At 37.6% G+C, this 12,393-nt stretch overlaps 1 protein-coding gene across 1 annotated transcript in view; it reads left to right on the forward strand.

Annotated features, from left to right (window-relative positions):
• smchd1 (structural maintenance of chromosomes flexible hinge domain containing 1) overlaps positions 1-12,393 on the forward strand; it is a 78,729-nt gene that overhangs the window by 54,205 nt on the left and 12,131 nt on the right. The window contains exons 38-46 of the mRNA XM_077201894.1: positions 3,588-3,734; positions 4,357-4,483; positions 5,026-5,145; positions 5,336-5,421; positions 5,556-5,678; positions 8,248-8,429; positions 9,150-9,259; positions 10,775-10,845; positions 10,933-11,107. Of these exons, the coding sequence (XP_077058009.1) occupies positions 3,588-3,734; positions 4,357-4,483; positions 5,026-5,145; positions 5,336-5,421; positions 5,556-5,678; positions 8,248-8,429; positions 9,150-9,259; positions 10,775-10,845; positions 10,933-11,107 (1,141 nt within the window). The remainder of the gene's footprint in view (positions 1-3,587; positions 3,735-4,356; positions 4,484-5,025; positions 5,146-5,335; positions 5,422-5,555; positions 5,679-8,247; positions 8,430-9,149; positions 9,260-10,774; positions 10,846-10,932; positions 11,108-12,393) is intronic.

Raw genomic sequence — 12,393 nt, forward strand, 5'->3', positions numbered from 1 at the left:
GTAAATGATGTCCCCAAATTTATCCAGCTTCTTTTCAACTGTACCAGTTAATCTTTCCAATGCAAAGCATAGATCTGTGTTTACCGTTTCCCATGCAGTTTTCTCACTAGCTCTTGGCCATCTAACTCCAGGCCTATGCCCGTTGAGGTTCTTTTCTCTCTTATGCTGGTTAGTCTGACCGGGTTCACAAGAATCAATGTGTTCATCACTAACTGTGCAAACCCTCATCTCCTCTATGACAGGGGTGCTGATATCCTGCGAACTGTGGTTTGCTTCCTGTCGCTGGATTTCATTCGACTGACTTGACTGACTCCGTAAGAAGTACTGATCAATGTGAGGCCCTTGTCCCTTCTCCCTCAAGCATTTCATTTTCCCTTGATGAATCTTCAAACCCCTGACCGTTGTCGCCTTGCTCCAGCCACAGACACAAGCTTGGAGTTCAACGGCTTTGCTAACTGCTGAACCTGAACTAGTCTTTTGTGAAGTACTCTCCATACTCATATCCGTTTCAATTCCTAAGTCGTTAACCATGTTGTCCACCATTGAGTAATCTTCCGCCCCTGCTCTCGCAGACTCTTGGGGTATTTTCCTCTTTAATTTTTCAGAAGCCTTGGGCTGGTGTCTCCAGCATCCTGTAAACACAGAGCTGGATACTGCCGACAAGGGTAGCTTACCCTTACCAGCCCCATTGGGGTCTCTTTCCTCCTGTCAGCTGTCTCTCCAGGCTGTCACAAGGTCTTTCCCTTGTTGCCAGCAGCACTATTCACCGCAGTCACTGGACGTATCCAGATCTTCATGATTTCCATTACACGAGAGTAGATGTTAAAACTTCATGCTGATTTGTACTCTGCTTTCGCCAAGATAAGCACCAACTAAGACGTAGCTTTACAGTAACCTATGCTTCTCCATCCATTTACGCTTCTTTCCATCTGGTGACGTGAATCTCCTTCTGTCTGGTGTTAATAGTGTATTTGCTCGTCAGCACACACAACGGCTGCAACCACAGTGCGGTCCCCCCATAACAACCCTCTGGATTGAGCGGAGTAGGGAACATCTCTAGGGTCTTCAAGTGGGCACCTTCCGTCCTCAGTGTTTCGTCGACTAGCCCACGACACCTCAAGAGGGCTCGACAGTGACTCTGGCGTCCCAGAGTCACCCCCCTCCGTCCCCCACTCAACTTGTCAATATAACAGACTGTGTTTATGAGGTACTCGTCGAGATGGGACTTATGATTTAATTTTGCATGCACATGTCTGTTCAAGCTCAAAAAGAAGATAAAGAGAACGGAATTCATTGTGCACGTGCTGTGTGCGCACACACAAAACAGCAAAACAGGGGGGCTGCTGGCCCGTATGGATCAACTACGATCGCACATCCTGCAATGTGATTATCGCGTACATCGCAATATTGATGTTAAAACTATATATTGTGCCGCCCTAATCTTATTTTCTCTTTACTCTTTATGGTCATTTAACACTTTTTAACTCACTTAAGTCTGTGCTTACAAGGATACTCAACAAAGTGGGAATTTTAAAATAATTTTGTAAAGATTATTAAGATCTCTTGACCTTAAAGGGACATTGTGTAGGAACTTCTCCCATCTAGCGGTGAAATTGTATTTTGCATTCAAACGAATTGTGCTCTCCAGCGCCTCGCTTTTTCAAATGCGTGTTGCATCTACGGTAGCTGTTATGTACCAAAAAACTATGACAGGATGTCTTCTAATAGCACTTCGTCGAGTTTTCCTTCGGGTGAACAGGTTTGTTATTTCAAACAAACTGCAACATGACACAACGAACACACGAATGTTACACTATGAATAATAACAGTGCAATGCAGCCTTGTAAACTTGCCGGGGCACTGACAAGCGCCTCTCACTGCTCTGCTCCTCCGTTTCTGCTGCTTTCAGTTACGTGACGCTGGCTCTGAACGAAAACGCGTTGTGGAAACGCGTTGGCCTAGTACTTTTTGACCCTCTCTGCTATTATAGTTTTTGGACCTACCCGTCACATGTATATAAAGATAATAAATTCTTCGTTTACGAGGATAAGTCAGATAATTGGCAGAAGTATTTGTACACCATTGAGAACACATTTATGAATAAAAATAATGATTTTAGATAATAAAATACCTAAAAAACTACACATAGTCCCTTTAACTATGACTTTTATGCTGATGATGCGCAGATTTATATCCATTCAAGACTGGGTCAACAAGTGGACGTTGTGCATCTTTCTAACTGTATTGCTGAGATCAAGATTTGGATGTCTAATAATTTTCTGTTTTTAAATGGCTCTAAAACTGAAATTATGCTCCTTGGCTCTCCTCATCAACTTCGAAAGGCTGGGTCTCTCACTCTGTTGATGGTGTTGCCTTGGAGTTTCAAAGCAAATTAAAAAATCTTGGTGTCATATTTGATGCCACACTGTCATTTGAGCCTTTTGTGCAGAATACGGTTAAGACCTTATCACCTCAGAAATATAGCACGTTTACGTCCTATGCTGTCCTTCTCAGTTGCTGAGAGGTTGATAAACTCTTTTGTCTTTTCACGTGTTGACTACTGTAATGGTCTTCTAGCTGGGGTATCTAAATCATCAATTGACAAACTGCAATATCCATAAAATTCGTCTGCTAGAATATTGTCTGGGGTCAGGGCTAGGGATCATATTACCCCTGTCTTGGAGTCTTTGCACTGGCTCCCTGTCAGGTACCGCATTGATTTTAAATCCTTATGCTGGCATTGCATAATCTGGCTCCTCAGTACTTGACTGATCTATTAATGCCTTACACACCACGTCGTAACCTGCTTTCCTCTCAGAGTGGTCTCTTGGTTGTTCCCAAGACACGGCTTCGTTCTAGGGGTGATGGAACATTTTCTTCCTATGCTCCTGAGATTTGGAATTCTCTCCCGGCCGACATCAGGGAAGCAAATACATTAGTGACTTTGAAATCTTTTCTCAAAACATTTTATTTATGATTGCTTTTACTTGATAATTATTTTTATTTGTTTATTTTTAGATTTAAAGTGTGTAGTTCTCTCTGTTGCTATGTTTGCCTGTAAAGCGCTTTGAGAAAGCAACTTTTTAAAGGCGCTATACAAAATAAATGTAGTATTATTATGTTTTTGTTTTGTTTTTGAGACTCAATGTGGTGCTGCCGTGCTATCTGATGCATGTGCTTACCCTTCAAGTGTTTGTTCACAGAGAGCTGCTTCACAGACGACACTTCGGTACAGATTTGAGTTCTCTTTTTTTTTGCGTCTTATCGCACTCAAATGGTTTAATAGCACTTTACTCTGTAGTAATTGTTATATTGGAATTAGTCCTTACTGATAAATGCACCTTTTTTACATGTTACCCTCAAAGAATCTCTCTACTCATTCCTGTATACATTGGATTGATTTTAATAACATTTTTGTACTTGAAGTGTGCACCAAGCACTAGTAAAAAATAGTGGATTGGGACTCTGTATTGGCAGATGCTCAGTATTCAATGACTCGGATCGGATAGGGGCACGAAAACCTTGATCGGGACATCCCTAAAATGTGCAACAGGCCTACAATTGTGTTTTTTCTTCTTACTTTGCAGGACCAATATGATAACGCTGCTGGTGAAGGTATTGATGGAAAAGTGGTGGTTACAGTTAAAGGCACTGGAGACAGGGTGGTTCCTTTGTTTGAGAAAGGAGAAAAAAGTTTGTCATACAGCCTTACTAACGGGGAGGCTCTCATTACTGTGAGTGTTTCGTGTATATACTGTATTGAATTAGCTTTTTTATTTTATACAATTTTTGTTTGTTTTTTTCAGTTAATTTCCAGGGCAATATTTCAAATGTTTGTTCTATGTTTTGTAAGCAAGTTTTGGTTTTTTTATGCAAAATGCTTTTTCTTTTTTATTTTATTTCAGCTTTATTTTAATGAACTAAAACACTTAGTTTTCGTTTTCGTTTACCTTGTATCAATGGTGATAAATTCACCTTGATTTGCCTTGATTTGTGGAAGAAAAAAAGTAATGTATATATACATATATATGTTTAATTTGTATTCAAAACTTTTCGAAATACCAAATTTATTATTGTGATTTTATTGTAACATTTGATTTTTAAATACAGCAGGACAGATAAAGTCTTTTAATTTTATTTAGCATTTTATAGCTCAAATCTTAAAATGGTAGACTCTTTTAAATAATGTTTGCACATACACACAAATTTACACTTATCAGATTTCTCCCTTCTCTTAAAACTGGTTATTAAAGCAGCCTAAAGATGATTATTGACATGAATTCTGGTTTAAAAGAAAAACCTATCCTGTTCACCGGTCATTGTTGGTAAATGTGTGTTATTGTTTGTGTCCTGTAGGATTTGGTTCTTTTGGAGAACAGTCCTGGTGAGGATGGAGCTGAGTACATTCTCCAGTTCCATCCTGAGTTTCAGCAGACTAGCGTTACCATCTCTCCATACAGCCTGCCTTTCAGATTCTGCAATGGTTAGTCAGCAGACAAAGACCCCAATATTCGTTACATTACTAATGAGTATGACAGTTAAGAGCTGGACATTATAATTGCAATATTGCTGTAACCGATCAAATTCAGTCCATATCATAATAAATCAATATTAAATACATTTAAAAAAATGAACTAAATCTATAGTCAAATGAAGTTTGACAGGTTTCTTACGGCAAGTAACATTTATGTTTAATATGTAGCTGTGCACTGATTTATATGTAGAGTTGGATATAAAAGTAAGTATATCTAATTTTATTTGCATACCTTCAATATATTTGCTTATATATACATAGTAGACTATATAGCAGGGGTGTCCAATCTAGCCCCTGGAGGGCCACTGTCCTGCACAGTTTATACCATTTCATACCAATGAGATTTTACTGTGTACCCATTATGATGTGAAGTCTTGCTGGAGTGATTGGATTTACGAATTGAACACCTATAAATGCCACCATAAAGTCACAATTTTGGGAAACTACAACTGTTAAATTCTTACTACGAATTATATTTTGATCTATTCCAGATGCAGAATATCAGGAAGTCATTGTGAATCTTAGTAAGAAGAAAGATCACCTTTCCAGAACCGTTTTGATGTACCGGGACTTCTTTGAGACCAATGAACAACTGAAATCTGAACTTGAGTGTAGGCACTTCATTCATTCATTCATTCTTTTATGCTGTTATGCATTTATTTTATTCATTAATTTAAGAATTTATTCTATTCATTCATTCATGTTTATATATGTATATGTGTTTTTTTATGTATTAATGCATTTATTTATTCATTTATTTGTTAATTTAGGATCAAGTTCATGTGATTTTTTTTCCTACAGGTCAAGTGCGAGATGCATCCCACAAACTAAATGAGCTTAAACCAGAGCTCATGAAAAATGGTTTAAACATCTCAGAACTAACCACTGTGAGTCTGAACATGCACACACATGAACACTAACACAAATACTGTTTCATTGATGTTTGGTCTGTGTAAAAGCATGCATTTTATTCCAATAGTCATAGATGCTTGTTTGTCTTTTTGTTTTCGTATCTGTCAAGGTATCAGCAATAAAGAATGTAATAAATGAAAAGAAAGCAATTTTGATCAAGATGGAGAATCAACCTAGACGGAAATGTAGCATTCCTGACCCTTTCAAAGGCAGTCCGCACGTTCTGGGAAAGGTGTGTGTTCGATTTTTGTATCACAAGTGCACATCCAGGACTGGCCTGTTAACATGTTATGCATAATTATAACATCAAAATTTTAATTACGACATACTAAGCAGTGTTGTGCAAGTTACTTCCAAACTGTAATACATTATATATTACTTGTTACTGTTATTTAGAAGTAATTCATTACCTTACAATATTACTGTCTCAGAATTGTAATGCGTTACATTACTCCTGTATTACTTTTGAGTTACTTTCACCAAAATAACTATACAGAAGTAGAAGTTAACATTCTAAAATGACTAGGGCTGTAAGGATGCAGAATGGCGACACACCCCTTCCAACTCCCAGCGTTATCCATACCGTCCAGATACCACATCTTTAAATTACTATTAGGATTATTTGAAGTTAACTTAACATTATAAAATATGTAGACCTACACCACAAAACTAGTTGAGGATAAATTATTTAAAATTTGGGAATTCCAGCGTTATGGACATGACATTTGCAGACTTGCAGTCAAAACTTGTACTATAATTATATAAATTCTCAGAAAATGCATTAATACCAAAATATTGAAACGTCTGTTTATCCATAGGCTCCTCCCAGAAAGGAGTCCACACATTAGAAAAATATCAGTCTACACATGCGTTTTATATTTAATATTAGGGAAATCGATAGTCATGTGTGACAAAAAAAATCTTTAACTTTTAGGAGGCAACGATTTTTTTTTTGTAATTCTGTGAATTACACTGCGCAAATCTAATGAAGAAGGGTTGGCTCTCCACAGAACATAAAATATTCATTTCATTTTATTTTTCGTGTTCGCATTTATGAGGAAAAAACTATGTTACAGACGTGACAGTTCTCCGTTACGGACGCGACAGCTCTGAAGCGGCACTAAAAGACTGCTTTAAAACTTTCACAGACACCTTACACAGAAGACACGAAGCCTTTCTTTAAAGTGAATTTCGTTTTGTATTAATTGTACGGGCCTGAAAAATATATCTATATTGAAATGTCTACTTGTAAACAGAACAATTCAAAACGAAAGAAAACAGACTGCTCTCTGCTTATGAAATGAAATGTGCATTTCTCTCTGGTGCATTCACTACTGCGAAGATCGCGAGTCAGCATCGTCAACTTCATCCTGACTTTATTAATAAAAAATCAACATGTCTCCTTGCTATATTTGACATATTCAAAATCATTGCTTTTGCCAGTTCTTTGTGACAGCTTTTAGGTGCTTTATTTGGCAGCAGCGCCGCCGCCCTTACATGAACGCGTCACCACGGCATCAAAAACATGATTGCGTGATGAAAACATGAAAAATACCACATAAACATAGACTAACTGTTTAGAAAGAAAACACAGAACGTCCATCTCGCGAATCTTCTTCATGCCATCTTCACCATTAGCCGCTTTTCCACTGGCCAGCGTGAGCACAGAGGCCGAAATCATACCTCACGGCACTCCTGTAAAAAATAAATCGCTATACAAATATATCAGACGCTGCCATTTAGTCTTTAATTACAGACTTGGACACCACACGCGGCTATTGACTGATCACGAACAGGTAATTTAGTCTACTTGCATCTTTCATTCGTTAATGTCTGGCGGTATTGCTGTTTTTTGTTTTGTTTGTTTGTTTGTTTTACAATTAAAACTAAAAGTCTGTTGTAACGCAAGCCTTACCGAAAATGTACCGAGTAAAATATTACTGAAAATTGATTAGTAATGCCTTACACTACTGCGTTACAGCAAAACGTAATATGTTACTGTAATGCATTACTTTTGTAACGCGTTACTCCCAACACTGATACTAAGTAATCACTGACATAAAAAGTTGAAATAAGTCATAATTATAACTTAGTCAAAATTATGACAAAAATCTCAAACTATATGTGGTGGAAATGAGCTTCCATACTTGTGCGTAGCAATGACACATTTTTTTCCCAAGCACTTTATTCCGTTGACCGTTCTCTTGGTTACTGGTGATTATTCTCTATTTATTTATACACCTCTCCCTGATATGAGGGTTTTTATCTTATTTGCACTTTAAATAAAATGCTACAATTTCTTTTTTGTTCTTTTTATATATATATGTATATATATATATATATATATAGTTTTACAGTATCAAAACCATGGTACAGGTGTCTCATAGCGGCATATACAATCATCCATCAACTGGTAGTTCAAGTGAACTGAGTGAAGGGTAGACTGATTTTTTAAATTTACTGAATTATAATTTTTTTCCTGCAGAATGAAGCCGTTGTGAGTGTATAACCCGTTGAGCCGTTACTTTTAGCTAATAAAAGTAAAGTACTTACTTTTTCTAATTTTACTTTTTGACATGTTGGTGCATTTTACAGCCCTTCATCAACACATAGCTCACCTCAGATTTGAATAAAATCACAAATCGTAAAAAAAAAGAAGAACATTATCTGTGCCTAAAGTCTAAATTCACCCCAAGCCTAAATCTGGCCCTGGACATTAATCCAGAAAAGTTGAGAACCACTCGATCAACCTGTCAAAGACATTTTAGTTAATGTCATGATTTTTGTGTAATGATTTGTAGGTAGCTCATCTGGCACAGGTGGAGGATGATGATGCAGCAAAGGTGTTCTCTTGGCATATCCTTGGTGACATGGACTGTGTGGTTACTGAAACAACATCTGCTGCCAAGAAAATCTATGATGATACACAAGGACGACAACAAGTCTTACCGCTCGAGACTGTCTTCTGGAGACCAAATGACAGGTACACATACATACATTCTCAAATATTTCCAGATACTTGGATTCATAAAAATGAATGTGTCGGGAAAACAGCTGGGAGACTGATTGAATATTTTAACAATAAATTAATAAACTTGTGTTTTCTGAGTAAATGTCAGCTGCAAAGATGAAGTTGACGATGCCTACTCGTCATCTCCACAGTATAGTGGATATGCCTTTAGAGAGGAAGGCTCATTAAGTTAGGCATGCAGTAAGAGCGGTACTAATTTAGCTTCCACACTCCACACGAACTCTCGGATATGTGCCTAATAATAGCACACATTTATCAAGGTTAAAGTTAACGTTTGAGCGAACGGCCATGTAAAGTGGATAATGTTAGGCTACTACTTACATGCTTCAAATGATGTCATATTTGAGGTTGATGAATGATAGGTAAAGGTTTGGATTTTTCTGCCTGACATAATTACCATATGGACCAGCTGTGTTAACGATCTGTCTGTCAAGGACTGCGTGGCTTTACCAATTCCTGTGGACGTTTTTTTCTGCGACTAACCGGACCGACTAACGGGCAACCTTAGTTTTGAATGATAGAAGTGATTCAGTATATACATTACTGGTCAAAAGTTTGGAAAAATTAAAAAAAATGCTGATTTGCTGCTCTGAAATTTAAGCAACCAATGCCAGGGCTGGATTAACAATATCGATTTGCTTTTTGTATGCTTTTTTTTCCCATGTGTCTTAGGCCATTGCCTCACATCAGGAATGGCTCGCCTCTCTTCCGTCCAGTTGGAAATCCTGTGTTTGTCAAAGATCTGCTCATTTTTCCTGAGCATGTAGAAAGCTGCAATAAAGGCAAGTCATTCACACTCACTGACAACAGCATACAACACAATGGTAGACTTAGAGTCAAAAATGCCAGATTCAGACATAAAATGGCAGATTATATGCGGCAGCTGATAAATGAATGAATAAAATATAACAAAGTCAAGTACCTTATGATTATACAATAAAAGCAAAGTTTCATTTAGCAAAAATCTTGACCTAAGCCTCTGCTCTCCTGTTAATGGTTGCCAGTTGCCACAGTGTGCTGAAGAGAGCATCAAGGGCACAAAAAGTACACATGAGAAAATAAGATTAAGAAACACACAACACAAGGCCTTTAAATTCACTAGAAGTATTTGTGTACTTATTATCTGTGTTGTGCCCCGGTTGATAGTTGCAGCCAGAATGCCAGAATTACACACGTGATTGAACATTACATATGGAGTTGTTATAGATGTTATAGGTGTTATAGGCTTTTGAACTAAATATATTGTTCTTTATTTACTTCAGTTATTAATTACAATTATTTAATTCACAACCAATGTAATCATTTAAAACCTAATTCTCTTATTTATAATAAATATTTTGGCATTTACTAGGCAACCAAAGTATGGCAACTGTCATACCCTGACCCCCTGCTGCGCTTCCAAAACAATTCCATCTGTTTCATTTACTAACCAAAGCCAATGTTCACTCTCATTTTGTGCTCACGGGGTATCAATCTTGGATCCTGGTTATACTGATGAATTCTCACTACAGGGATGCAAAACAGATTTTCCCGAAAATAACTAACAAATTAATAGATTCATTCAAATTTGAGGGAAAATAATCAGAGCATGAATTACATGTTTGGATGGGTATACTATTTGGAGTTTGAGAGCATGAATATGAGTTTGAGTATGAAAACATACTCTAACACCTCCCTCTCCCTGCATGCATTCTTAGTTTGTATGGTTTTGTATGCATGAACATTGCACTTTCAATCTTAAATCTTTCCAGAATACTGCCATATTAATGTGTCATGGAATGATGTAATGGAATTTTCTTATTTGTAATCTTTCTTCACAACCATATAAGTCATGTCTTGGCATAGCGGCTATATTAGCAGTATCAAATGATCTAATGGTTGTGCGCATGTGTGTGTATTGTGGATTGAACAATCATATTTGCCTAAAATAATTGGCTTCCTGTAGATGTTGGCATTAGAGATGCGCGGTTGGTGGTTATAGCCGCGGATGACGTGACAATTTTTTTTTTGATTTAAATTCGGGCGGGTGGCGGGCGGGCGGTTTCTAGTCTCGCGGCTGTAATCAGTAGGGCCTTGTATCAGCGGATGGCGGGCGGGTTCGGTTTTGATAATTGGTCAAAAACGTTGGTGGGGGATGGATGGCTGACGGATGATGAGTTTTGTGATGCGGTTGCGGGTGAAATAATAGCCCATCCCCGCATCTCTAGTTGGCATGCATTATTTCTAAAACTTGTAAGTATGATCAGGGCAAACAAAATTAAAAAGTGAAGCTATTGATGTGTTCTGACTCTTTTCAGTTTTTGCAACCCTTCTTGGAGACACCATATTAATTGATGATTTGGATTCTGCTAATCACTATCGTCGGGGGGTAAGAGACTGAGTGTATGTGTTTGTGTTTGTGTTGAAGAATCTTCAAATATTTACCACAGCGTGTATAAACGTGAATATTTGGTAGGTGGTTCAAAATAAGATGCAGTGTCCCACGATCTTGACGCGTCAAGGGGAGCGGATACGCAGCAACGGGAAGTTTGGTGGTGTGCAGAACAAGGCTCCATCCATTGAGAAACTTCGAGGGCAAGTCTTTGGAGCACCATTACCCAAAGAGTACAACCATAAATGCCTTCAGATAGGTAACTAACATATTTTCTCTCTTGGTGCAGTGGAAGAAATTATAACAATTTTTACTGTACTTAGTATTTCTCTCTCATATTAAACGTAACAGTTAACCAAAAAAAAAAGTTCTGTTTATCTTTATTGTATTGTTTCAGTATAATGTTGGAATGCATATATTATTCTTATGGTACTTAAAGGGATAGTTCACCCAAAAATAAAAATTCTGTCAGTAATTACTCACCCTCATGTTGTTCCAACCCCGTAAGACCTTCGTTCATCTTCGGAATACAAATTAAGATATTTTTATTAAATCTGAGAGCTGGATCACTCCTCCATAGGCTTCTGAGGGATTGAAACTTGCCAGCCCCGAAAAGTTATTAAAGACATCGTTAAAATAGTCCAAGTGACTACAGTGGCTCAATCTTAAGTTTATCAAGCGACGTGAATACGTTTTATGTGCAAAACCCCCCCAAAATAATGACTTTATTCAACCATCTCTTCTCTTCCATGTCATTCTCCTAAGCTGCTGACGTAGTGTAATAGCGTAGTGCTTCTGTGTTGTACGTCACACGTAGGCTCACTATTGGCCCTCCGTGGTCATGTGTGTGATGCGTGTGACGTACAACACAGAAGCGCTGCGCTGAAGTGTACGTGAACTGACTTGAGGCCCACAGAAAAGGAAATGAATAGTTGAAATAAAGTAGTTATTTTTGGGGTGTTTTGTGCACAAAAAGTATTTTCCTCGCTTAATAAACTTGAGATTGAGCCACTGTAGTCACTTGGACTATTTTAAAGATGTCTTTAGTAACTTTTTGAGTCAGGGAAAATCCCTTGAAGCCTACGGAGGAGTGATCCAGCTCGCAGATTTAATCAAAAATATCTTAATTCGTGTTCCGAAGATGAACGAAGGTCTTATGGGGTTGGAACAACATGAGGGTGAGTAAATACTGACAGAATTTTCATTTTTGGGTGATCTATCCCTTTAAGGCAAGACACTATAGGCAAAACCACTGTTTTTTCATTAACTGGTCAGTTTAGAGATTTGGGGCAATTTTGCTTCCATAAAACATCTTGTTTCAGACTAGTGGAAAGAAAACATACAAAATGCATATTTAAAGGAATAGTTCACTTAAAAATTTAAATTCCGTCATTTACTCGCCCTCAAGTTGTTTGAAACCTGTATGAAATTCTTTCTTCTGCTGAAAACAAAGGATGATATTTTGAAGAATGTCTGTAACCAAACAGTTGATGGACCCCATTGACTTCCATAGTAGGAAACAAAAATACTATGCAAGTCAATGAT

This window comes from Siphateles boraxobius, unplaced genomic scaffold (assembly GCF_051911475.1).
Source record: "Siphateles boraxobius isolate OS27281-9 unplaced genomic scaffold, OSU_SipBor_1 48, whole genome shotgun sequence".
Lineage (NCBI taxonomy): Eukaryota > Metazoa > Chordata > Actinopteri > Cypriniformes > Leuciscidae > Siphateles > Siphateles boraxobius.